The 22,995-nt window shown below is 40.0% G+C and overlaps 4 protein-coding genes, 1 long non-coding RNA gene and 1 pseudogene across 5 annotated transcripts; 5 read left to right on the top strand and 1 right to left on the bottom strand.

Moving 5' to 3' along the window:
* Positions 1-50: 50 nt before the first annotated feature.
* LOC111321967 (uncharacterized) lies at positions 51-1,624 on the top strand. Its single transcript, XM_022924987.2, has one exon. The coding sequence runs from the start codon at positions 102-104 to the stop codon at positions 918-920; it is 819 nt and encodes a 272-aa protein (XP_022780722.2). The 5' UTR covers positions 51-101; the 3' UTR covers positions 921-1,624.
* LOC111322052 (uncharacterized) lies at positions 1,425-3,661 on the top strand (annotated as a pseudogene).
* Positions 3,662-7,811: 4,150 nt separating this feature from the next.
* On the top strand, positions 7,812-11,022 carry LOC111322051 (uncharacterized). The gene has a single exon (XM_022925088.2). The coding sequence runs from the start codon at positions 8,075-8,077 to the stop codon at positions 9,011-9,013; it is 939 nt and encodes a 312-aa protein (XP_022780823.2). The 5' UTR covers positions 7,812-8,074; the 3' UTR covers positions 9,014-11,022.
* Positions 11,023-11,131: 109 nt separating this feature from the next.
* LOC148741163 (uncharacterized) lies at positions 11,132-12,094 on the top strand. Its single transcript, XR_015992281.1, has 2 exons — positions 11,132-11,837; positions 11,960-12,094. It is a non-coding gene; the product is annotated as an uncharacterized LOC148741163 (long non-coding RNA).
* A 1,667-nt stretch (positions 12,095-13,761) lies between these two features.
* On the top strand, positions 13,762-17,703 carry LOC111321963 (uncharacterized). The gene is made up of 2 exons (XM_022924982.2): positions 13,762-14,500; positions 15,682-17,703. The coding sequence occupies exons 1-2, from the start codon at positions 13,972-13,974 to the stop codon at positions 16,509-16,511; spliced, it is 1,359 nt and encodes a 452-aa protein (XP_022780717.2). The 5' UTR covers positions 13,762-13,971; the 3' UTR covers positions 16,512-17,703.
* Positions 17,695-22,975, bottom strand: LOC111321965 (small ribosomal subunit protein RACK1). The gene is made up of 6 exons (XM_022924984.2): positions 22,772-22,975; positions 20,937-21,108; positions 20,195-20,342; positions 19,360-19,455; positions 18,105-18,356; positions 17,695-17,934 (listed from the first exon to the last, which is right to left on the bottom strand). The coding sequence occupies exons 1-6, from the start codon at positions 22,878-22,880 to the stop codon at positions 17,764-17,766; spliced, it is 948 nt and encodes a 315-aa protein (XP_022780719.1). The 5' UTR covers positions 22,881-22,975; the 3' UTR covers positions 17,695-17,763.
* Positions 22,976-22,995: the final 20 nt, after the last annotated feature.

The raw sequence follows: 22,995 nt of genomic DNA, 5'->3' as shown, positions 1-22,995 counted from the left end.
TATTCCCCAAAATTGCGTTTTGCATATGCTTTCATCTTTTCTAGAAACACTTGAAAATAATAATATTGACAAGCGTTGAGTTGCTTAAATTTTTCGTTTTGATGAGTATGGCGGGTGATATATGCTATATTCAGATAAATGAGAATAGGAGGAATAACAGTAGAAATGAAACGAACAGAAGATACCGCTACCTGCAAGTTTTTCTCAATGTTGCTCCCATTTTTATATATTTTGGCATTTTGATATGGCGATTCATCAGCTTGGTGCTGTACACCATTCACGCTACAGATTGCTTCTTCCGCGAAAAGGTTGCGAGCTATCGCTGCCAAAACTTCACGATTTTTCCTTACGCAAAAGAACTAGAGATAAATTGGCAGGTGGTATCGTTTATCAACACTGTACTTATTATTCTTGTACTCCGAGAGGTACCAGGCTATGAAGGATATCGTTCTGCGATTCGAAACAACTCGAAATATGCCCGGTTCTGGTCACTTTTCGCGCAATTGTTGGTCGCTGTTGGTTACAACATCATCGTCATCTGCACAGAAACATCCAGAGTAAATAAAATTATTGAGGTTATGTTCATTCTCGGAGAGATTGCGACGACTCTGGTAGTGTATCTGTGGAACAAGGTAGCCGCACCATGGAGGGAACCCAGAGACACCGTAAAGAACTTGGCATACTCGCTAACCCTGCTTTTGTTTATCGTGGAGAACTTATACCTTTTCATATTGATTTCCACGCAAGCAGCTTTCCAAGTAACAGGTGTGGACAATTTTCGTCGAACCCCATCCGCCCTTCGAGCAGTTACCATAATGGTCAATGCTGCAGAAGCCACCTTCTATTACGCCATGATGAAATTCTTTTGGAACAAATGGTTTGACGATCGAAGAAACCTTTTGGACAATGACAATGTTTGAGAACCTCACTTGCATCCACCACGGTTGTCGACGGTGCGATTTGTGAGCCGGTGCGATTTGTGAGCCGAGCTTTTCATGAGCAGAACTTGACGTAATAGAATCTGAACCGACTCAGAGATTATAAACTAGTTTGTTTGAGGATACTTCCATCAATGGAATTGATTGATGTTGTAGGAGCAAGTAGTTTCTCTCCTTGACCGGATGATTCCCATATCGTAAATTTGCATTTATTAGCATTCAGTTTGAAAGATCAGCACCAGCTTGTACTCACTAATTTTAGATAAGCTTCACAGGGCAGAAACGGTATTACTGAACAAAATTAGAGCTATATGGTAGCGTACTGTCAGGAAAAAGTGCAGTGTAATAGGATAAATAAATAAATAAATAAATAATAATAATGGTCTTTATTAAAAGCAATAATGCATCAACCGTGTCATTATTTACAAAGAATGAAATATAAAACGAATTAAGATAGAAAAAACAACTAACTAGTAAGAGTAGAATATGCTGAAAAGACATCTATTTACAAAAGTGGATTTAAAACGTGAATTACGAACTCTAGGTAATATATAATCATGGCCCCTGCTGCGTAATTGTCTAATACGTCTCGGCGGTAAAAGATCATCAAGTGCAATGATATTTGAAGTGCTCTTGATCCATAGCTTGCTATCTCTGGTGGCTAATAAATATCACAAATACTATAATTCTTCAAACAATATCCAGACTTAAAAGCCTTAGCAAACAGTTTGTCTATTCTCTTAAGATATTTATCATAATAACAGCAACCCCACACCTCGATAGCGTATGTGAAGACTGAAATAATTAGGCTTTGGAAGAGCGGATCTAATTGTTCCTTAGGGTAGCCATAAAATCTACAAACTCTTATAATATACATACGACTGCTGGCCTTACCAAGCACGTGATCAATATGCGAGTCCCAGTTCACGGGGTCATCCTCAAATGTAACACCAAGCAGCTTGAGCTTGGTTTTACGCTCCACAATAGCGAGAGGAGCTGGTGGAACTTTCAGGCTACCACTTTTTAGTAACATTTCCCATGTTTTATTCAAATTGAGTGTCATTTGATTCTTTTCAGCCCACTCCATTATAGAACTAACTTCAGACTCGGCTATGTTGCCATCCTCAGCGCGAACAGAGATGCTGACTGTGATACCATCCGCAAATTTTACCAATAGGCTAGAGGGGCTAAATGGCTTTATATCATTTATCATCAGAGAGAACAATATTGGACCTTGCACCGTCCCCTAGGGGACACCCCTGGTTATATCTATAAACTCAGTAGTGATGTTATCTACCACAACCCGTTGCTTTCTATTCCTAATGAAACTGACGAGCCAGTTTGGTATATATGAATTGATATCCACATTCCTAAGCTTACTAACTAAAATTCTGTGAGACTCACAATAAAGTTTTGGGAATGTCATTTTCAGACAGTACAAAGAGAACACGCCCTAAAATAAAGAGCAGTGGTACCTCAACCTTGGTCCCAGGCAGAGAGAGGACCCTGGGAATGAACTTGTGGTACACCTGAGATTAGATATTCCCACTGTGAGACAATCTGTTGAGTGACATACAGAAGAAAAGTGCAGAGCTTTAAATCCTCTAAAAAGTAAAAAAACAAAAATAATTATGAATAAGACAGAAAATAAAAAGAAGATGCCAAAGCGCAACTCTATAACAGGGTTCACTGCAAACCTCTCAAAGCAACGATGCAGATTGCTTCTTTCGGGAAAAGCTTGCGAGTTATCGCTGCCAAAACTTCACAATTTTTTCTTACGCAAACAAGGCTGTAGCCAGACTTCAGGACAAGACGAGGCAATTTTCGAGCGCCGAAGGCGCGAGCCGCTAGGGGGGCCTGGGGGCATGCCCCCCAGAACATTTTGAAATCTAGAGGTTCAGAAATGCCCTTTTAAGGATTTTTCGTGGCATTTTTCTTCAGAAAAGTCAATCTTCAAGTAAGAAAATTTAAAAAAGGGCCGAAATCAAGACGAACCAATTGCCTCGTCTTGCCTCATGCTAGCTAGGGCCCTGACGCAAACGAACTGGAGATAAGTTGGCAGGTGGCGTCGTTTATCAATACTGTACTTGTTATTCTTGTACTCCTTAAAGTGCCAGACTTATGAAGGATATCTTTCTACCCTTCGAAACAACTCGAAACATGCCCGGTTCTGGTCGCTTTTCGCGCAGTTGATGGTCGCTGTCGGTTATAACGTTATCGTCATCTGCACTGAACCATTTGGGATAAGTAGAACAATTGAATTTCTGTTCATTCTCGGAGAGATTGCGACGACCCTGGTAGGGTATCTGTGGAATACGGTACCCGCACCATGGAGGGAACCCAGAGACACCGTAAAGAACTTGGCATACTCGCTAACTCTGCTTTCATTTATCGTGGAGGACTTATACCTTTTCGTCTTGATGTCCACCCAAGCAGCTTTCCAAGTAACAGGGGTGAACAACTTTCATCGAACTCCGTCTGCCCTTCAGGCAGTTATCTTAGTGGTCAATGCTGGAGAAGCCACCTTTTATTACGCCATGATGAAATTCTTTTGGAACAAATGGTTTGATGATCGAAGAAATCTTTTGATCAATGACATTCTTTGAGAACTCCATTTGTAATGTAGTCGATAGTATGAACTTTAAATCACAGTGTTGTTTTAAACCGCTGAAGAACTGCCATTCCTGACCAAGCCAGGGGCAATCAACTATGCAAGGAATGGTCAAGCCGAAAAGTAGCCGAACACTTCATGTATGCAATTTAAGATATTGACTTGGGATCATGAAAGGTTCGGCTTGAGTTGCAATGTGACACTTTGATTTAAGTTGAAGATTTGTATAGGGTAAATCGGGATAATTAAAGGTAATTTTACTGAATTCTAGCTAAAGCTATATGAAGACGCGCAATAAATCTCGCTACTCAAAAACGTGAGCCGAAAATGATGATACCTAAACCGTTTTATTCAGCAAAGCAAGATTAACCTATGCTTTTATGCGTTCCAAGCAAGAAAAGGAACCATTTCTATGATAGTTAGATGGAAAATGCTTAAAATCACATGATGTATCATGAGCGAGAGATAAACTAATTATAGAATGATTCTTGACATCTGAAGTCAGAACCTTTAAATTTTTTTATTTTATCTGGTTCTGTCTCTCCTGGGGAGCGAGTTGTTTTTTTGTTATCTTGTGACAAACTAATTTTAAGCATGAATCTCAAAAGAATTAAACTTACTTGTCTTGATTGTACGAATTTAGCTTATAGTAAACAACTCACTGGCTACAAGAGGAAGCGCAATGAGGAGTATTCTAGGCCTTCCTATTCAGCCAGGGGCAGGTTTTTATTCTATCGCCGGGAGAATCACCACGAGGGATACCCCCGAAGAAAAAACAACTACCAGTTCAATCACAAAGACATCCGGGGCGTGAACAACACTTCCAAAGGGGAAGAAATCTGTAACGGAGAAGTGACCCCTGAAGTTGTAAGTCAATTTCCTCTTTTATCCGTTGTGGGGGACAAGACCTCTTCTCCAGTTGTAGCTGGGAGAATTCCACATTTTCTTGGAAAAATGAAAACAATTAACAGATGTCCCCGGCATCTTGAATGTTGTGAGGGTGTAAGGGAAACCTATACAATTTACATGCTTGGCTAAGGGGCTCTCTTCCACGCCCCGTTTCTTCACCAAACTTATGAAACCTGTGTTTTCGTTCCTCAGGGAGCTGGGACATGTCTCAAGTGGCCACCTTGATGACTCCCTTTTATTAGGATACCCCCTGAAGAGTCCCAAGCCAATATTGATCATACCCTAACCCTGTTTCACGATTTGGGTTTCTTGCCTTATGAAGTCAAATCAGGGACAATGCCAACCCAGGTCTTGTATCTCCTAGGGTTTATTTTAAGTTCTCTGGATATGACAGTATCCAATTCAGAAGATAGGCATCAAAAGCTGGAATTTGTAGCCCAAAGAATCCTTGACAGCAAATCACCCACTATTGGAGAGGTAGCACAATTAGCTGGCATGATGGTTTCCTGCTTCCCGGGCATAAAGTACGGTGAACTTTTCTATCGTCAGCTAGAAATAGAAAAAGTTGCAGCTCTTAAAACTAGCAACTGGGATTTTTAACAAACTATGCCTTTATCCAAATTTGTATCTGCCGATATTTCTTAGTAGATCAGGAATGCCCTGAACTCTAAGAGGAGGATTGATAATGGGAGGATAAGTTACACTGACGCCTCTACCCAGAGGGGTGGGGTGCAAGCCTGAACGACACCACAACTGGAGGACGGTGGTCCAACTCAGAAGAAAGCCACCATATTAATTACTTGGAGCTAAAGGCGATTCTCTTAGGTTTGTAGTCCCTTTGTAAGGAAGTGACCCATGACCACTTGAGAGTTATGAACGATAGTACCATGTATTATGTAGGCAGCATGGGAGTTGTCACTCCCTCCCATGTAATAAAATTGCCAGACAAATATAGGAGTGGTGCGTCCCAAGAAACATATGACTTTCTACAAACTACATTCCGGGGGGAAATCCGTGTTATTGCTGACTAAGCATCCAGGGTCTTTGATGATTCAACTTAATGTGGATGTTTTCAACAGGATAGTAAACATATTGGGAACGCCAACCATTGATATGTTTGCCTCACGGTTAAACTATCAACTGACACTCTATGTCTCATGGCTTCCTGACCCACAAGCCATGGCAATTGATGCCTTTACTCTGGATTGGACTACCCATTTTTTATACGACTTTCACCCTTTAGCATCCTACTACCACAATTTTTGCAGAAACTGGAAATGGATCAAGCCCTAGCTATCCTGATTGCGCCCAATTGGCCAACACAGCCATGGTACCCCAAACTAACAAGACTCTTGATTCGGAAGCCGCTCCTCTTGCCAAGACACACGAGCAACGTCCATCTACCTTTCAACCCAGAACAGCGCCACCCCTGGGCAGCCAGTTTCATCTGATGGCCTGCCTCTTATCCGGAAATCCCTCTAGAGTAGAGGAATTTCACAAGCAACTCAAGACACAATCCTCAACTCGTGGCAAACAGCAATCCAAAAACAATACCGGGTCTATCTTGAGAAGTGGCAGTTATTTTCGGATAGGGGGGCTGTGGATCTCCTTCACCCACCTGTAACAGTGTTGGAGTTTTTACAAGAACTCTTTGAAAGGGGTTTTGGGTACAGTTGTCTTTAACTGCAAGAAGTGCCCTATCCTCCTTCATAGTCCTTGGTGGAGATGTTACTGTTGGGAATCACCAACTCGTTCAAAGGTTCTTAAAAGGAGTTTTCCAAACAAGGCCAGCTCTCCCCCGTTTAACTCCCACCTGGGACACTTCAATATTTCTTACTTACCGTAAGACACTTCATCCTCCTTAGGAGATCAGTCTTCAGAACCTTACCCATAAACTTGTTATCTTATGTGGCAGCGTTGTCAAACACTTCATCTCCCTTTTTGCAGATAGTTAAACAGTCTGCCCCCTGGCAGAAAACAGCCGGTTATATTTATACCTTGATTCGTTGCTGATAGTAAGTTATGTGAGATACAATGAATATATGAAGTTCATATATTTTGAACTGCGGTATTAGATACGTATGATGCACGATCCTCGCAGTAGATAGCGCTATTTATGCAATAGCGAAAATCAGACCTATCTACTGCGAGGATCGTGCATCATACGTATCTAACACCGCAGTTCAAAATATATGAACTTCATATATTCATTGTATCTCATTTATCACTTTCACGGGTTTATTACGAATCAACTTAACGGCCTGCTCCCAGTTGGCTTGTTAGCTCAATTGGTAGAGCGCTGCACTAGTATCGCAGAGGTCAGTGGTTCGAGTCCCGTACAGGCCTGATTTTTTTTTCAGGTCTGATTTTCGCTATTACATAAATAGCGCTATCTACTGCGAGGATCGTGCACCATACGTAGTAAGTTATGTGTTGCAACAGTTCTTGATGAATACCGCTGATCGTACCTCTTCATAACGGGGAGAGGAGCAGTAACTGTTTATTAGTTATGCTAAGCCACATCATGGGGTGTGTCCAAAGACACTATTTCGAGATGGATAAGGACTGTGATGCAAGAGGCTGTTGTAGATACCATCGTATTAAAACCGCACAGTACGCGAGCAGCATCTGCTAGCAAGGCTCGTAACTGTAATGTCTCAATGCCTGCAGTTATGAAAGCCGCCAGTTGGAGTAGTGACTGCGTTTTCAAGACTTTTTACAACAAACCAGTTCAGACCCAAAATTTAGCTGGTTTTAGTCATGCTATTCTTTCTGTTGCTATGGAAACACATTGATTGTTTACCGTATTGGCAGGCAAGTTTTTGGTTCTGTACAATGAATTGAGTTTTGACGTCCTGGGTGACCACATGACTTTAAAACCTCATGGGATCTCTTCGGTAGATGACTGACAGAATGAATGAATTAAACGAGACTTACCTGGAAGTTGAAATTTGATTGGAATTCTATCAGGCATCTACAGCTCAGAGATTACACGCCCACCCATTGCTAATTGAATCCCTCCCTGTTTTTTGTTATACTGTGTTCTTTTGTCATGGGGCCTTGTGCGGTCACTCCTCTTGGAGGGATGACCAACCGTGCGCATCTCGTGTAATCTCTTCTCTGTAGATGCCTGATAGAATTCCAATCAAACTTCAACTTCCAAGCAAGTCTCGTAGAATTTATTAATTATGCATAATGATACAAGGATAATCACGTGACTGCAGTCGAAGATGTGTTAACCAACAAAATACCGATTATCTAATAGCTGAGGTATTTATCCAAATGGGAACAAACACTACAAAAGGGCTCCTGCTTCCGGTCAACTTCTCCCTTGAAAGACCGAGTTAACGGGGTTCTACTATGAATGAATCAGTCTTTCTAACGCTTACGCATGATACCCGTTGTGACGGAAATTTATAGCTTCGTTATTAACTTAACTGAGGATTCTACTAACCTTTTGAACGCCGCCAACTTGTGTTCCCCCCCGCGGCCTTCTAAACCGGTGGTAAATAATTTCCTGCCAACGGTAGACGCATAAAAACTATTCTCACCTTCAAGGCTTTGCTCTCGTAATATCCAACTTCGACTTGTGGTTTTCTGCTTTTGCGTTCCCCGAATGCTGACTAGTAATTATTTCCTCCTCCGACAGCTTGACTCATTCATGAAATTCCGGTTTGCATCTTTCCTAGAAACACTTGACCATCGAATGATCACAAGCATTCAGTTGCTCGACCTTTTCGTTTTGATCAGTATGGCGGATGGTACAGGCTATATTGAGATATGTGGGAATAACAGGAGAGAGGAAGCGAACGAGCGACTTCGCTGCTGTCAGGTTTGTTTTAAGGTTGCTGTCATGTTAATATATTTTGGCCTTCTTTTGTGGCGATTCATCGGCTTAGTGCTATACAGCATTCACGCTACAGATTGCTTTTTCCGGGAAAAGCTTGCGAGTTATCGCTGCCAAAACTTCACAATTTTTTCTCATGCAAATGAACTGGAGATAAGTTGGCAGATCTCTTCGTTCATCAACACTTTGCTCGTCATTCTTGTACTTTTTAAAGTACCAGCCTATGAAGGATATCTTTCTGCTCTTCGAAACAACTCGAGACATGCCCGGTTCTGGTCGCTTTTCGCGCAGCTGATGGTCGCTGTTGGTTACAACATTATCGTCATCTGCACAGAACCATCTAGAGTAAGTAAAATTATTGAATTTATGTTCATTCTCGGAGAAGTTGCAACGACCTTGGTAGTTTATCTGTGGAATACTGTACCCGCACCATGGAGGGAACCCAGAGACACCGTAAAGAACTTGGCATACTCGTTAACTCTGCTTTTATTTATCGTGGAGAACTTATACCTTTTCGTCTTGATGTCCACGCAAGCAGCTTTCCAAGTAACAGGGGTGAATAACTTTCATCGAACCCCATCCGCCCTTCAGGCAGTTACTATAGTGGTCAATGCTGGAGAAGCCACCTTTTATTACGCCATGATGAAATTCTTTTGGAACAAATGGTTTGACGATCGAAGAAATCTTTTGATCAATGACAATGTTTGAGAACTTCATTTGCATCTTTCACGGGTAGTCAATGTTATGACCAACAATAGTTAGTCGACAGAACAGTAAATGAGGCGCGATTTAGGAGAATCTGAACCGACTTAGAGATTACAAACAGTTTATAGTCTCTTGAAATCGACTCAAATTGAATAAAGAAGGCCTGTTCGGATTCAGAAGCCGACATCAATAACGTTTTATTGCTGTTCCCAAAACGGGTCTAAGAAAACTCCTTCAAAATACGTTATAATAGCTTATGCAATTGGCTTGGTACTGATGGAGAGCTCGTCCGGCGTCTGGAACTGGAAGTTAAATTGAAGTAGCCATTCTTTTATAAATGACTTCTGATCAAAGCTAGCTGCTGATCAGAGCTAGGGGTTTTGACAAGCTTTATGGAATTAAGTAGTTAATTGCGAACATATCTTACCTGGTAAAAATATCTCGTGGCCTGAGGTGAAAAATCAGCTCTAATAATATTTTTTAGAGTGTAGCTACAAAATTGTTTTCGCAGCTTTATCAAACACCTGCAAAACTACGGCTTGTGGGATTTGTGTTCCGAAAACGAACCGAAGTTTCCGAGATCCTCTCGTGTGACTTGAAGAAATGTTTAAAATTGTCGTCAGGATTCACCGGTCAACAACATCGACCGATGAATGTCAACTCGAGTACCGAGCTCTTTTTTGTGATTTTCAAAATCAACTCAGCTTACGTACACTCAGAATCATTTACACATGTTTTCTGATCTTCGTTGAACGTTTGCAAATGCGTTTTGGCTCGTAAAATCTCAAGGTATGAGTTCCCTCTGTAAACCCTGGCTGTGATCGTTTAAACTTTAATTTCGCGCTAAGCTTTTTCTTCCTTCCTCTTTCCCAGTAATTGTGCCGATGAAAAATAGACTGCTGTAAATTAACCAGCTCATGAATTTCTCTAATTGAAGTTTGAAGTTTATTGAAGCTTAATAAGAAGAAACCTTAATAGGAAATGACAAATTACAAACTACAAATTAATCTAGTTAATTTAATTAATCTAATTATTATTGATCTAATTTAGACTTTCGTGTTCATGAAGACCGTTCACGCCCGCAAATAGCAGGAGCTAGTCGAGGCGGGCGAAAATTAGAGGTACAGCAGTGGTGATAGAGTACAAATAAAGCTTAAACATAAATTAATAACATTTCCAGAAAAAGACAGCCACTTAAAACTCGTATATACAACTGCATCATTAAACATAAGAAAATAGTAACACTACAATGTAGAATATAAATTATACAGCCAGTTTATAATTAGTAATTTTTTGAAATAGAAGGGGCGATTCAACATAGTAATCCTCAGCCTCTAGGAACGAAAATAACATGTCCTTAAAGAGTTTTTTGAAAGCTCTCTTCGGGAGTTGACGAATAGCATCGCAAATGGAGTTCCAAAGTTTAGCTCAGAAGCTAGCAAAAGAGCCCTGGCTTTGATTCAGTCTCGATGGATTAACATAAAAATTGCCGAAAGAAGAGAACCTTGTATCGTGATTATGCTTTTCAGTACTGAGCTTTAATGAAAAGATTACTAATGTTAGTAGGTACAGTTAGACATGAGACGTCAAACATAATTGAGGAAACTGATTCAACGTATAACATATTTATGGGGAGGATTTTTGAGGAGATAAATAAAGGCACCGCATGTGCTCTGGGTTCAGAAAAATATATCAGCCGCAGAACACGTTTTTGTAGGACGAGGATTTTATGTAAATGGGATTTAGCAGCTTGGCTCCAAACAACCACGCCATAAAATAGATAAGGGAGGATAAAAGAGCGATAAATAGTTAATAGAGGGGTTAAAGGTACGAGATGCCGAAGGCGGGCAATAACTCCAGTTATTCTACTTATTTTTAATGCCACATAAGCTATAGTTTTTTTTTTCAATTTTAAATGAAACATTGGAGGTATCGAAGCTTTTAAATCGTTAATAGTTTAGTTTAATTTAGTTTAATCCATTCGCCACGGGAGTGGCAGGAGAAAGGAACAGAACTTTCGTCCCAATTGACACCTAACCCCTTTGTACCTATCCCGGGGCGGGTACAAAGGGGTTAGGTGTCATTGTACCCATCCCATCCTAACCCAGGGGTTAGGTGCCTTTGTACCCATCACACCCCGGGGAAGACATCCATCACACAGTAATCTCGTACGTGGGAAATTAACGTCTCCTACCCCCAACCCTGCAGGAGACGGGACCTCCATTTATTCATCCCTATCCGAGAAGACTAGAATATCTAACCATTTCTAGATGTTATAGAAAGGTAGCAAATTCTTCTCAATTATTTTAAGACCTTGAGTGTTGTTCCGGCTGGGGCTCGAACCCTCGACCTCCCGCACGACAGTCCAGCGCACTATACATTGAGCTAACTGACTGCGGATTGTTAGCGGCTAATTTTTCATGTCCGGTTTAGAATTTTTATATGCTTGAGTAGGGGTTATTTTGTTAGGTACTTAGAATGTTATGACCCTGAGAGAGTTTTTCAAGATTACTATTAAACTCGTAAGCCCATTTAAGCGATGCCTTTCACTAAACTTACTTGCTATACGGTGTTTCCTGAGGCGTGACGGGATACAATTCCGTTACCTGTCCAAACAGTTGGTACATGGCTGCTGAGATAAGCCATGTTATGATCCAGCGGTCATAGTGTAGTAAGGAGCAAATGATAACAGGCTCTGTTCTGATCAAGTTGACTGAACCTCATTTATCACTGGCTCCGCCAGACGGAAACTCCACGTGGGGGACGAAAGAAGATATCTGAAGCGGGTGGGACATTCGAAATGTTAAAAAAAGGGAAAAAAAGACATGTAATTTTATGTTTGTATTTATTTGCTATTGCACTGACATAACTAAATTTCGCATTTCAATTTTCAGTTATTTCTTGACATCTAATTCCTGGTTTTTCGTATCTCTTCTTCATTCCTTGAAGGTACCCAGGCAGATATTATGTTTTATAACTTTGTGCCACGCGACTCTTTAGCTGTGTGTGGAACAAGGCGCGTGAATCACAGTTGTTCCGTCCTTATCTACAGGATGGTTTCCGGCTGAATTTGTTCCCCGGGGATTCTTTTCCTTTTTTTAAAGAGCGCGTGCTAAGGTAAGAGCTTTCAGGAAATTCAGGAGCGGAGGTACTATACGTCGATAGTTTTAACACAAGTTTGAGTTTCCCATCTTACAAACTTTATGCCAGAAGAACAGGTTCCTGGTCCTTTTGTTTGTTTATTAATTTTTTTTTTTCCCGTGGGATGATTGGAGTGACTGGAGTGGATATGTAAATGTTGGGATGAAAAGGTTGGTCAATAAAAAAAAAAAAAAAAAAAAAAAAAGCGAGAAACTTGACATCGAGGCACCATTTCTCGAAAGTCTTAGTAGCTACCGGTCGAGAAAAATTGTGATTTGTTTGCTGCCTTTACTTTGAAGATCAAGACGTGCAAAGTCTTGAAATGAAAACAATGAAAATTGCCTGGAAATGAATCAAAATTGACTACTTTCTATTTTCATCTTAGACCCGAACTACTCAAATAAACAGTGACCATACTTGCATGTAACGTGAAATTTTCAGCAATTGCAGAAAAGAAGTCTGCAAAAAATTCAGGCTTCGACGGGATTTGAACCCGTATCTTCCAGATATTAGTCAGTGGGTGCTATTACCAACTGTGCCACGAAGAGACAAGTTGGGAGCGGGGAACCTTCTATATGGTCATGATTCTACTATTCATTAAATTTAGATTGCGAAATATAACCTGGCCCCAAAAACTTTCGCAATCTTGCCGTGTTGCCATGAAATTTTTATTCCGTTCAGACCTAAGCGTATCAATGGTGATCAGGGAACTCGGTCCAGAAGCACCTTATAACGCACACTGTCAAGCTTATAATTAAGTGACCGGAATCTCAACGGAAGAGCAAGACAGGTTTTGAGATCTAAGTGCTCTCAGATTTGATGCTGGCCATATTAAGATTGTAATTGGTTATCCTTGTTTTGAATACAGTGACTGCATTTTGGCTCAGTATCAACAGATTCGTTTTGCATGACAGATGTATGATTCATTAGAAATAAAAGATGACAGCGGTTTAGTGACATTCGCCCTTTTCCTGTCGTTTGGAACAATATCGATAAAAAAAACTCCAGCAACTATTGACATTCTTTCAAGGTACAAAGGTTTCCATGAGAAAGCGGGCCAACATCAGAAAAATTACGATTAAACTGAATTCGAAAATTACCACAACTACAAAAATTCAGTACGCACAAAAAAAGTAATTGGTCTGAAATTAGAAGTGTTCAGGCTTCAGTTTTTTTTTGTGCCGGTCAAAATTCATCACTTGTGTAATTCAGTAGGCAGTAACATGAATTGAACAATTTCTCCTCGGGTTTCTTGTTTGCCCTTTTGTAGAGTGTTATTAAATCTAAAACAATATATGCCTCTTGTGTGTTACCACAGCAACTTTCGAGGGTGGAAATTCTTAACACCTTAGATACCATGGCCACATAAATTGTCAATTTTAGCAAAAATTTTCTGAAAATGTCAGAGTTTGATGCATATTCGATCTTCGAATTTTTTCCCTTGGTTCTGACGCTTCCAAAATGAATTTTGAAATAGGATAAAACTAGGAAAGCCATGCTCTTAATTTTTAATTATTCGTTCTTAGTGCTCCATCAATAACAATTCAATTGAACGACGTCACTCAAACGGAAAAAGACAAATTATCATGTCAGCATTTTGCATAAATTATAGTTTAATTTATTAACACGCTCAAATCTTGCCTTTTTACGCGAATGGAAACGTTATCGAATGCATGGGAGTCGCGACGTTAAAAAAAGCTACCAGTTGAATCCTCTATGTTTTCCATCACCAGTGAAATCAACACTGGAGCTTTCTAGCTGGCTTTTGACTGTGACTAACTGAGCAGTCGACTTACACCGCGCCGTTCTGTAATTTCTAAATGGATAAGCATCCCGAGGAGGCTGAATATACAAGCGGCGACGAAGCCTCCGATGAAGATGAACCTGAAAACGACGATGTGGACGACGAAGGCTTTACACGACTCGACCACATCACAATCTGCATCAGTTTCAGCGGCTTGGCGATGCTTCTTCATTCGTTCTTTAGTGTTGTGATATCAGGTTCTCAAGACATCTTGGGAGGAACTTATATTCCTACGACCACAATCCTCGCTTCGCATGTATCAACGATGGTGATCGTGACATCAATTCTTCCCTGGTGCATGCAGAAAATCCCTTACTTATGGCGGACACTTATAGTATTCGCGGCTATGGCGAGTGGGACAGTTCTGATCATCCTAGTCGACAACGTTTACGTGAAGATCATCGGAGTGTCTTTGAACGCACTTGCCCACGGCTTGGGAGAGATTTCTTTCTTAGCTCTAAGTGCTTTTTACGGAAAGTTCTCTCTTACTTCTTTCGCGGCAGGAAGTGGGGCAGGAATACTTTTGGGGCCAATTTATTACACAGGTAAGTCAGAAAACTAGGGGTTGTAATAGCACGGAATTTTAAGTTAGATCGCCTGGCGCATTGTTAGTGTGGTCAGCACAAATCACCTAGACGAATAAATTAGGCAAGTTAGTTTAAAAACAATCGTTCGCAGCTTAGGAAAGATTCGTACAATGACAATCCCGTACTATTCAAAACAAAGTAAAATCCGTTGTTTTCAGCATATTTTCTTTATCCAAGAACTGAATGCACAATGAAATAATGGGGCCGTGTGAAAAATCTTGCCCAGATTAGAATCAGCGCTTTGGTTTTTGATTGTTTTGTATCCTCATAACTTCAGTACTCACCTTGACGACTGACTTCGATTTTTTCCTCGCACTCACCTTTCCTGCTTTTTCTTTTAACAATCCTGTCGTTTCTTTGTTATAACAACTAGCGTAGGAGATCCAGTGAAGAAGAGAATCAATGCTTTCAGCGTGACCTTATATGGAACAGTCGTGAAATTATAAAATGAACAAAGTCAGGTTATATGATCCCTTATTTTACAATTTTTTTATAGATTTGTTTCCGGACAAAACCTCCCTTGCCCTTTTTGGTGCCCACAGTTAACTCAGGATTATACATAAGAATTATCAGGAGCTGGAAATGCCTCTTTCTCATTTTTCTATTAGCAGTGGTAGAGCTTTCAAACTCATGTCTGCCACTAACGGAAGCATCTATCAGTCGTTATTTATCAGATTTTATCATGTAGCATTCAGCTGGTCGAAAATGATGAATCATTCACAACCGAAATACTTCGACGCTTGCGTCAGAAGACCAAGAGGGATTAGAAAAAAAAAAAAAAACAGTGAAAAGGTTTACTGATAAAATGCAGTCTCGGGGGCATTTTTCTTTTCATGTTTAGCTTCCCAAGACCATCTCACGTTAAACGGTTCAACTCGACGAAAAAATAGACAAGAGAATTCATATTGTCTTGCAAAAAACTTAGAAAAGTGAGAAAAAAGGGCAACAGAACGACTGAAAATCAGTTTTTGGTGGAGCTACCAAAGAAATTCTTTTGTGAGAGTAGGCTCGGCTCTCTGCGATCGGTTGGCAGTGCCTGTTGGATATTGCAATTTTCAGTTCTCTATAATGTTTTGTTTGGTAACGTTTATAGCTTTTAATAGCTTTTAATGAATTTTATTTGAATTTTACTTTTCCAGGAATGACGTCATGGCTTTGTGTTTCACCGCAGATATCCCTGACAGTTATTGCACCAACTACACTTTTGATCTTGTTATTTTACTACTTATTAGACAAGGACCGCATTAAGCCGTATGCCTTCCTGGAAAAATACAAGAACCTCAAGTCCACTGACTCCGAGTGCTCAGATGACTATCTTGATAAGGAGCCTTTTGGCCACTTATCCTGGGGTGAGAAGTGTACGGCTGCATGTCAAATCTTTCCTCTAATGATTGCTTTGTGCTCTGCTTACATTGCTGAGTACATAACTATTCACGCAGTCTTTACAACGATTGCCTTCGAAGATGCTCCTTTTGCGCCAAGAGATCACTTTGTTTACTATGTTCTCGTAAGCGGTGTTGGCGAATTCTTATTCCGTTCTTACTTAAGCGTGATAGCTTGGTTCAAGCCAGTTTTAATGCGACGCCTAGTTGTAAAACACACCTGGATTTTCTCACTTATTTTACTAGCTTTTATGAGCTTAGCAGTATGTGCTTCGTTCTACCGAATTTTCAACTCGGTATGGTCGGTTTTATTATTCTGTTTTATCATCGGCTCGGTGTCGGGCTTCGTTTTTACGAACACAGTTTGCGCAGTGCCCCTGATTGTGGAACCGAAGTACAAGGAATTCTGCTTAGGACTGGTAACGATTGGGGAATCTGCGGGGGTCTTAATCGCAAGCTTAGCAGGTCTTGCTGTGGAGCCAGCTCTGAGAAAGCATTGCACTCACATCGTGAAGAAAACGGCTCTTTGTTACACAAGGCCCACCACGAACAGATGGAGTGCGTCTGTATGTTCACTAAAGGGATGAGGGAGTTGCTAGGGAAAAGGGGGAGGGTGAACCTAGATAACCTCGCCACGCCGAGTTTTGGTTAAGTTTCAGCAGGAAAGATATTTCTTGTCAGATCAAAGATAAGGGAACATATTAAGGGTGGGAATGAGAATGAGTCGGTTTAATTCACCCATCTTAATCAATGTTTAAATAAACATGGGGGAAACCTTTGACTGGAAAAGGAAATGGTAAATTCAAATAGATAGCTGAATTCGGGATTTTTTTTTTAAAAGACGATCCATTGAAAATCGGCGAGTTAAAGAACAACCTTCTGACTTCATAACGCTTGAGATGCAAGGAAAGATACAAAATATCTCCACCCCTGAGGTTTGATTCGATCTTGTTTCGCAACAGTTCCTTGATCCGAGAGAAAACTGGTGCCTAGTGCCAATTCCCATCAATGTGCCTAAAGTAATAGACATTGTCCTACTAGCTTCCTTGATCACGGACAGTTGCCTGAGTGCAAACGTCTCTATTTCCTTTGTTGCACGCGCGTAATAAAGGAAATAAGAGACGTCTGCACGTAGGCGAACGGATGGGAGCCTGGTGTGATACAAAACTAGGAGGAACTCGATGGGTGTGAGTGCTTGTCAGGTATTCATCAACTGGCCGGCATAGTGTAAATGAAACAGAGGGACAGCTGCGTAACGACTTTTTGAGATGACTTTGCACAAAAATTTTAAAAAGAATTGTTTCACCTGTTTCACAATGCATCAACTAACTCCGTAAGGGCCGTAAGGCGAAACCCGAACACGAAAGGCTGTTCGTAAGCTCAAACAACGGTAGTATGAGGTCTTGAGGCTGAGACCATTGTACATAACTAAGAGGACATTTATAAGCACGTTTCGGTCCTTGCTTTAAAATAAAATGAGATAGCAGCTAATCCGAAGTCACTTCAAAGTCTCAACATCTAGTTAAGAATACTAAGTAGAACTTCTATACGCATTGAAAATTTAATGAAATTTTGTGCTGTTTGAATGTATTCTGTTGTGTAGACAACCAATCAAATTCACTAATGACAACAGACATCTTTTATCAAAGATACCCCTTGTGAGTCTTTTGACCAGAACATACTCAGGGTTTTACCTCTTGTACCATAATAATTAACGTACCTTTTCGGTACTTTACAGCTATAAGACTCAACAAAATGAAGCAGAATCTGTTTACTGTGTGATGGTATCTTTATTTTTACAAAGTAAAATTCCTCTGTCACAAAGCATGGCTAATTGTCTTAAACTCGGGTGACTTGCCAAACACGGATCAAGTTGTCAGTGTAACCTGCAAACAGAGTCTGGCCATCTGCTGACCATGCAAGGGAGATACAGTTGGCAGGTGGAGCTTTGCCTCCCATGCTGATCACATCAGGTCGCAGCTCATCCACAATGGACTTGCCCTCCAAATCCTTTATAAAATATTAACAAATTCTCTTTCAATACTCATAAGAAAGGCTAAAGGCAGCTTAAGAGTCTGAGACCTGCACTACTAAAGCTTATCCCAGCATCCGTAGCTCCTAGCAACTCTGAAAATCTCCCTTTAACTACTTTTCGTCTACTGTGGCAACACATTACTCACCCAAATCTTGATGCTTGGTCCTGCAGCGGCACAGAGCCAGTATCTGTTGGGGCTGAAACACAGTGAATTCAGAATGTCACCTCCATCAAGCGTGTACAGGTGTTTTCCCTCGTTTAAGTCCCACAGCATGGCCATACCATCCTTGCCACCAGATGCACACAAAGAGCCATCAGGTGACACAGTGACACAGTTAAGATAACCAGTGTGTCCAATGTGGTTGGTCTTGAGACGGCAATTGGTCAGATTCCAAACCTTAGAGGAATTAATAAAAGCAGTTCACCAATTAGCACGACACTCTTCAATCCATTTCTGTTGAACATATAGCATACAATGAAATACCCCTTTGCTCAATGGTCCTGAGGCTCTGAGGAAACTCTAATTGAGATATTGGGGGTTTGGCATAATTAGTTTCAACTAAATTGCATTTCAGACTCAAATGATTTTATCAAACTGGTTTGACTTGTATTCCTTTTGTCCCAGAAATGTCGAGACAGTTTTTGACCCTTTGCCAATTTATAACTTCTTATTTGTGATCCTCCCTTGCTAACTGCTTCACGTTGTTCATACTCAAGACAGCACTTTGGAGCTGATACACTTTTTGATACCAACCACCTTTTCATTGGATGACATACTAATACTGGGAGGAATGACACAAGGTTGACTCTTTAACCACTTACGAGTAACCAGCATCTTATTTCTCCTTACAATATCACCTCTGAATCACACATTAAGGTCACGAGAATGACAAAAATGATCAACAACGAAAGAAGCTCCTGATTGTAAAGTAAATTCTCCTTGTCAAAACCCTAAGGAATGTATAGAGAAGAGTACAGAGAATACGCATACTGTTAAGGGTTAATCACTACTCAGAGGAAAGGGTTACACAAGAGAAATACAAATGAGACTAATCTTGTATTTGTCATGTTCGTAACACAGAAATGCGTTGTCATAGTTGTGAACTAGATATATTTCGGAACTTTAAGATATTTGAGATAACCCTTTATGAAGATCCCAGGAATGATCAAAGAGGAATTTCTCTCTACATTTACAACTATGACACACTTTCAAGGGAAAGATGATTGGGGAGAGAGAAAAATGCAGACATTCCCGATTGAACATCAGTTCTCAGAGCTAAAATTATAAGAAATGAAAGATAGAAAGTGAAGAGAAGTGCTACTTTGACTTGGGATTGAAAGGGATAACATAACTCTAAGCAAAGTATCTGGGTCTGGAAATAAGCAAATTTAACAATTACCTTCACAACTTTGTCCCAGCCAGCAGAAACAATGATGGGGTTTGTCGAGTTTGGTGAGAACCTTACACAAGACACCCATTCAGAGTGTCCTTCATCCTATTATAAAAAAAACCAAATAATTGTAAATAGCCTGGGGAATGCACAGGTTTAATTGCAAAGAAATAATGAACTACCGTAAAGCCTGCGGATAACCTGCACCTGCAGATAAGCCACAACCCGAATTTAGCAGCTCAAATGTTGGAAAAAAGAGTTTTTTTTGATAGAAATCAAAGAAATCAAAGTCGAGTCTTGAGAAGTGTTCTTCATCCACTGTTCATCGAACGTAAACTCGTCATTAACATTGCAAAAGAAAATACTTCCGTGTTACCCACAATTTTAGCACTTTAATATAATGAACATTGTTTTGGCCAACTTTGACATATGACTGGTCAATTTCTGGTATTTGTTGACAGGAATTTCTTCATTCCACAGTTTTTCCATAGACTTTTGCATTACAACAAAAATGTGAGCAGAACATTCAAAGCTTAGTAACCAGGCATTAGATCATATGCAAAAATGGACATTCATAACACCTTTTTCAAATGTTCACACAGATAAGCTGCACCCCCAATTTCTAGCGATGATTTTTGGAAAAAAAGTGCGGCTTATCCGTGGGCTTTTACAGTAAGAGTCAGTGTCTTTTGTCGCTTAATTTTAACTCTTTGTTTAAAGTTGGTTGATATTTGGGTCTTTCAAATTCATCAATGCACACTTACAGTACATAGCCTAACAAAAGAGGAAACCATAATTAGGACAAATGATAGAATTGAACCAAGTTACGATAACATCCACACACCTGAATGGTATACTTGCATTGACCCAGTGTATTCCACAACTTAATACTGCAATCACGGGATCCTGACACAATCTGACGATTGTCAGCAGAAAATGCAACACTCAAAATGTCTTTGGTGTGGCCAACAAACTGGCGAGTGCTGGCGCCCCTAAAAAAAATAATAAAATTGACAAAAAATTATTAAATTTGCACACAAATGTCAAAAAAGAAAAAAACAACCAGAAACCACTCAAAAGTTCACATAAATTATGCCACTGAGTGCACTTTGAGATTACAATGCGTGACCAAATGTTTCAAAACATGTCTTCAAAATGGCCAAAATTTGTTTATGGATAACACCATTAGGAATGTTGCTTAGCAACTCTCAACCCCCTGTTTCCATCACTCTCCCATCTGACGGATCCATAAACATTTAAAAAAAAAAAAACGCATTCCTGACTGAGATATTAACCTTTTTTTTTTTTTTTTTGGAAACCACAAAAGTAAATATTTTTGGAAAGTTAAGTTGTGGTTTGTGCCATTTGATAGGTGTGCTGTTAGGTAAAAGGGGTTTTTCCCCAAAGGGATGGCTGCTATAGCTGAATTTTAGGAATATTTGAAGACAATTTTAAAATGGTTAAGTTGCTCTGTGGAATTTCAAAACATCCTAAGAAATAAATCTGTATATCTAAGTGTAGAGGAGGAGTTATCTGAAGCAGACATCTTCTTTAATATGAAGTTCAATTTAAAAGAGACAACTCACGTGTTAAGATCCCACAGTCTCATGCTTTTATCCCAAGAGCCAGAAAGTGCAAACTGGCCATCAGAGGACATGACCACATCAGACACAAAGTGATTGTGACCAGTGAGAGATCTCTCGGGTTCTCCATAGTTTGTTTCTTCACGTTTGAGTTTCCAAACAATAAGTTGTTTATCTGAGACACACAGAACTCGCATTAATAAACTGGCAGTAACCAAGGATAAGAAGAGTATTCAGTTCTTGTATTCTAAAATTTACAGGATGTAAGGTGGTTTAGTTCTACTACTGTCAGCTCTCTCTAATTTCCAGTAGTGCAGCGGTGGATCCAGGGGGAGGGTCCGGGGGGGTACGGACCCCCCCTATCAAACCTGACGCTTACAACTTTGAGACAGGATCATATATCACTTGTAACTGGCTGATTTTTTTAATGAATCCAAATAAACGGTAAGCGGCCTAGGAATTATAACGTGCAACTGCGACTGGTGGGAGGGGGTGTGGGGGAGAAGTAATTTGCCTCAAAGAGTCCAACAGTCCTTTCTGAACCAAAGTTTGGACCCCCCCAATCAAAAATTCCTGAATCCGCCTCTGTAGTGTGTGTATTTGCAGCATTTTAGACAGAGAAAAATTGCTTCCTTGTCTTCAAAACAATGTCTAACTGCAGTTAAAACTCAGTAGAGAGCCATACATGTACCAAAATAACTATTAACTAAGTATTGGTCAATTATAAACTATTCACTCTACATGTGATAGCAATGGTGCCCATCTTTTCAGACAGTTTGGTAAATTTTTTTTAACACAAATTTCTGATCGAGTCATTTCAAACTGGTTTGTTTGGCGCATCCTTTCATATACATCAAGGAAGTATTACAGTGAAAACAATTTTGCAATATACAATTAGGACGCACAAAAACACGAATCAACCCAATTATTAAAAACTGGATCATTGGATAATGCAATTCAAGACTTTTTATTGGCTTAACCATTATGGTATATGAGCCAATATACCATAATCTACAAATATGGTAAGCGTAGGCGTCAGCTTAAAATCAAAAGGGAGCTAAAAAATCCAGTTTCTTCTTACAAAATAATAATTTCTTGAGGGCATTTTTAATAAAACAATTATTCCACTCGCACTTGTTGGATATGAGATGATTATAGCCAACTTGGCACTACGCGCCTCGTTAGCTATCTATCATCTCATATCCAATGCGCACTCATGGAATAATTGTTAATTAGTAAAACTTTTAATTAAACATTAAGTTTATCTCTTTCTTATTTATAACTTTTTATTTTTTGCATTCTTGTCTTATGAACTATTACAAAAAGAAACTATTGAAAATTAGAGTTCATACTAGGCGAGAAAAAGCCTGATAGCATGTGAGCTCAAATTAATATACCATTATCACAGTTGATGTTGTCTTAAACCTTCACTCTAACTTCCTAAATTACATCAGATAGCTGTCTTTGAGAAACACATTTTTCCCTCATCAAGGATAGCCAAGATCTAACATCAACACAGTCACACCTATGCACCCTTGTACCATTATTTCTTGTTCAGCTGTGAAAATACAAGCTAATCTTAGAGGGAGTATTTAGGTTGTTCTGATTCAACAATTACGAGTGGAGTTATGTCCGATGACGAAGTTGAGATTCCTTGCAGTTAGCTGATTGTGCAGGAATCATTTGGTCACTCATAAAAATGAGTTTTTGCGATGAAGATGACAGTTTAAAATTTTCCACAAATGGAGGAAGGGATGTTTCGGTAAAAGCTCACGTGGGATCATTCAAAGAACTAGCAACATAACACCAAAATACAACAGAATCAGTGAGTTACATACCCCGAGAACCGGATAAAATCTTGTCTGGGATCTGAGGATTGGTGGCTATTTGTGTGACCCAGCCATTGTGCCCTTTTAATGTTCCCTTAAGAACTAATTGTTCAGCCATGATGTATCGCTTTTCTTGTCAATTTCGGCGGATTGTACACCGATCTAACCGCGATGGCGGTCGTAGAGAGGAAAGAGAGAGAGGGTGGTTGAGTGCCATGATTTTAAAACTGGGG

Source organism: Stylophora pistillata, chromosome 1 (genome assembly GCF_964205215.1).
Source record: "Stylophora pistillata chromosome 1, jaStyPist1.2, whole genome shotgun sequence".
Classification (NCBI taxonomy): Eukaryota; Metazoa; Cnidaria; class Anthozoa; order Scleractinia; family Pocilloporidae; genus Stylophora; species Stylophora pistillata.
Note: the sequence above shows the minus strand (reverse complement) of the source record. Positions and strands in the feature narration are given on the sequence as shown.

Bases quoted from the DNA above. Each gene is read 5' to 3' on its own strand.
- LOC111321963 (XM_022924982.2), top strand. From the start codon at position 13,972: ATGGATAAGCATCCCGAGGAGGCTGAATATACAAGCGGCGACGAAGCC. The intron at 14,501-15,681 runs GTAAGTCAGAAA...TTACTTTTCCAG, and splicing joins GGGGCCAATTTATTACACAG to GAATGACGTCATGGCTTTGT.
- LOC111321967 (XM_022924987.2), top strand. From the start codon at position 102: ATGAGTATGGCGGGTGATATATGCTATATTCAGATAAATGAGAATAGG.
- LOC111322051 (XM_022925088.2), top strand. From the start codon at position 8,075: ATGCTGACTAGTAATTATTTCCTCCTCCGACAGCTTGACTCATTCATG.
- LOC111321965 (XM_022924984.2), bottom strand. From the start codon at position 22,880: ATGGCTGAACAATTAGTTCTTAAGGGAACATTAAAAGGGCACAATGGC. The intron at 21,109-22,771 runs GTATGTAACTCA...TGTGTGTCTCAG, and splicing joins GATTTTATCCGGTTCTCGGG to ATAAACAACTTATTGTTTGG. The intron at 17,935-18,104 runs GTGAGTAATGTG...TATTTTATAAAG, and splicing joins GACCAAGCATCAAGATTTGG to GATTTGGAGGGCAAGTCCAT.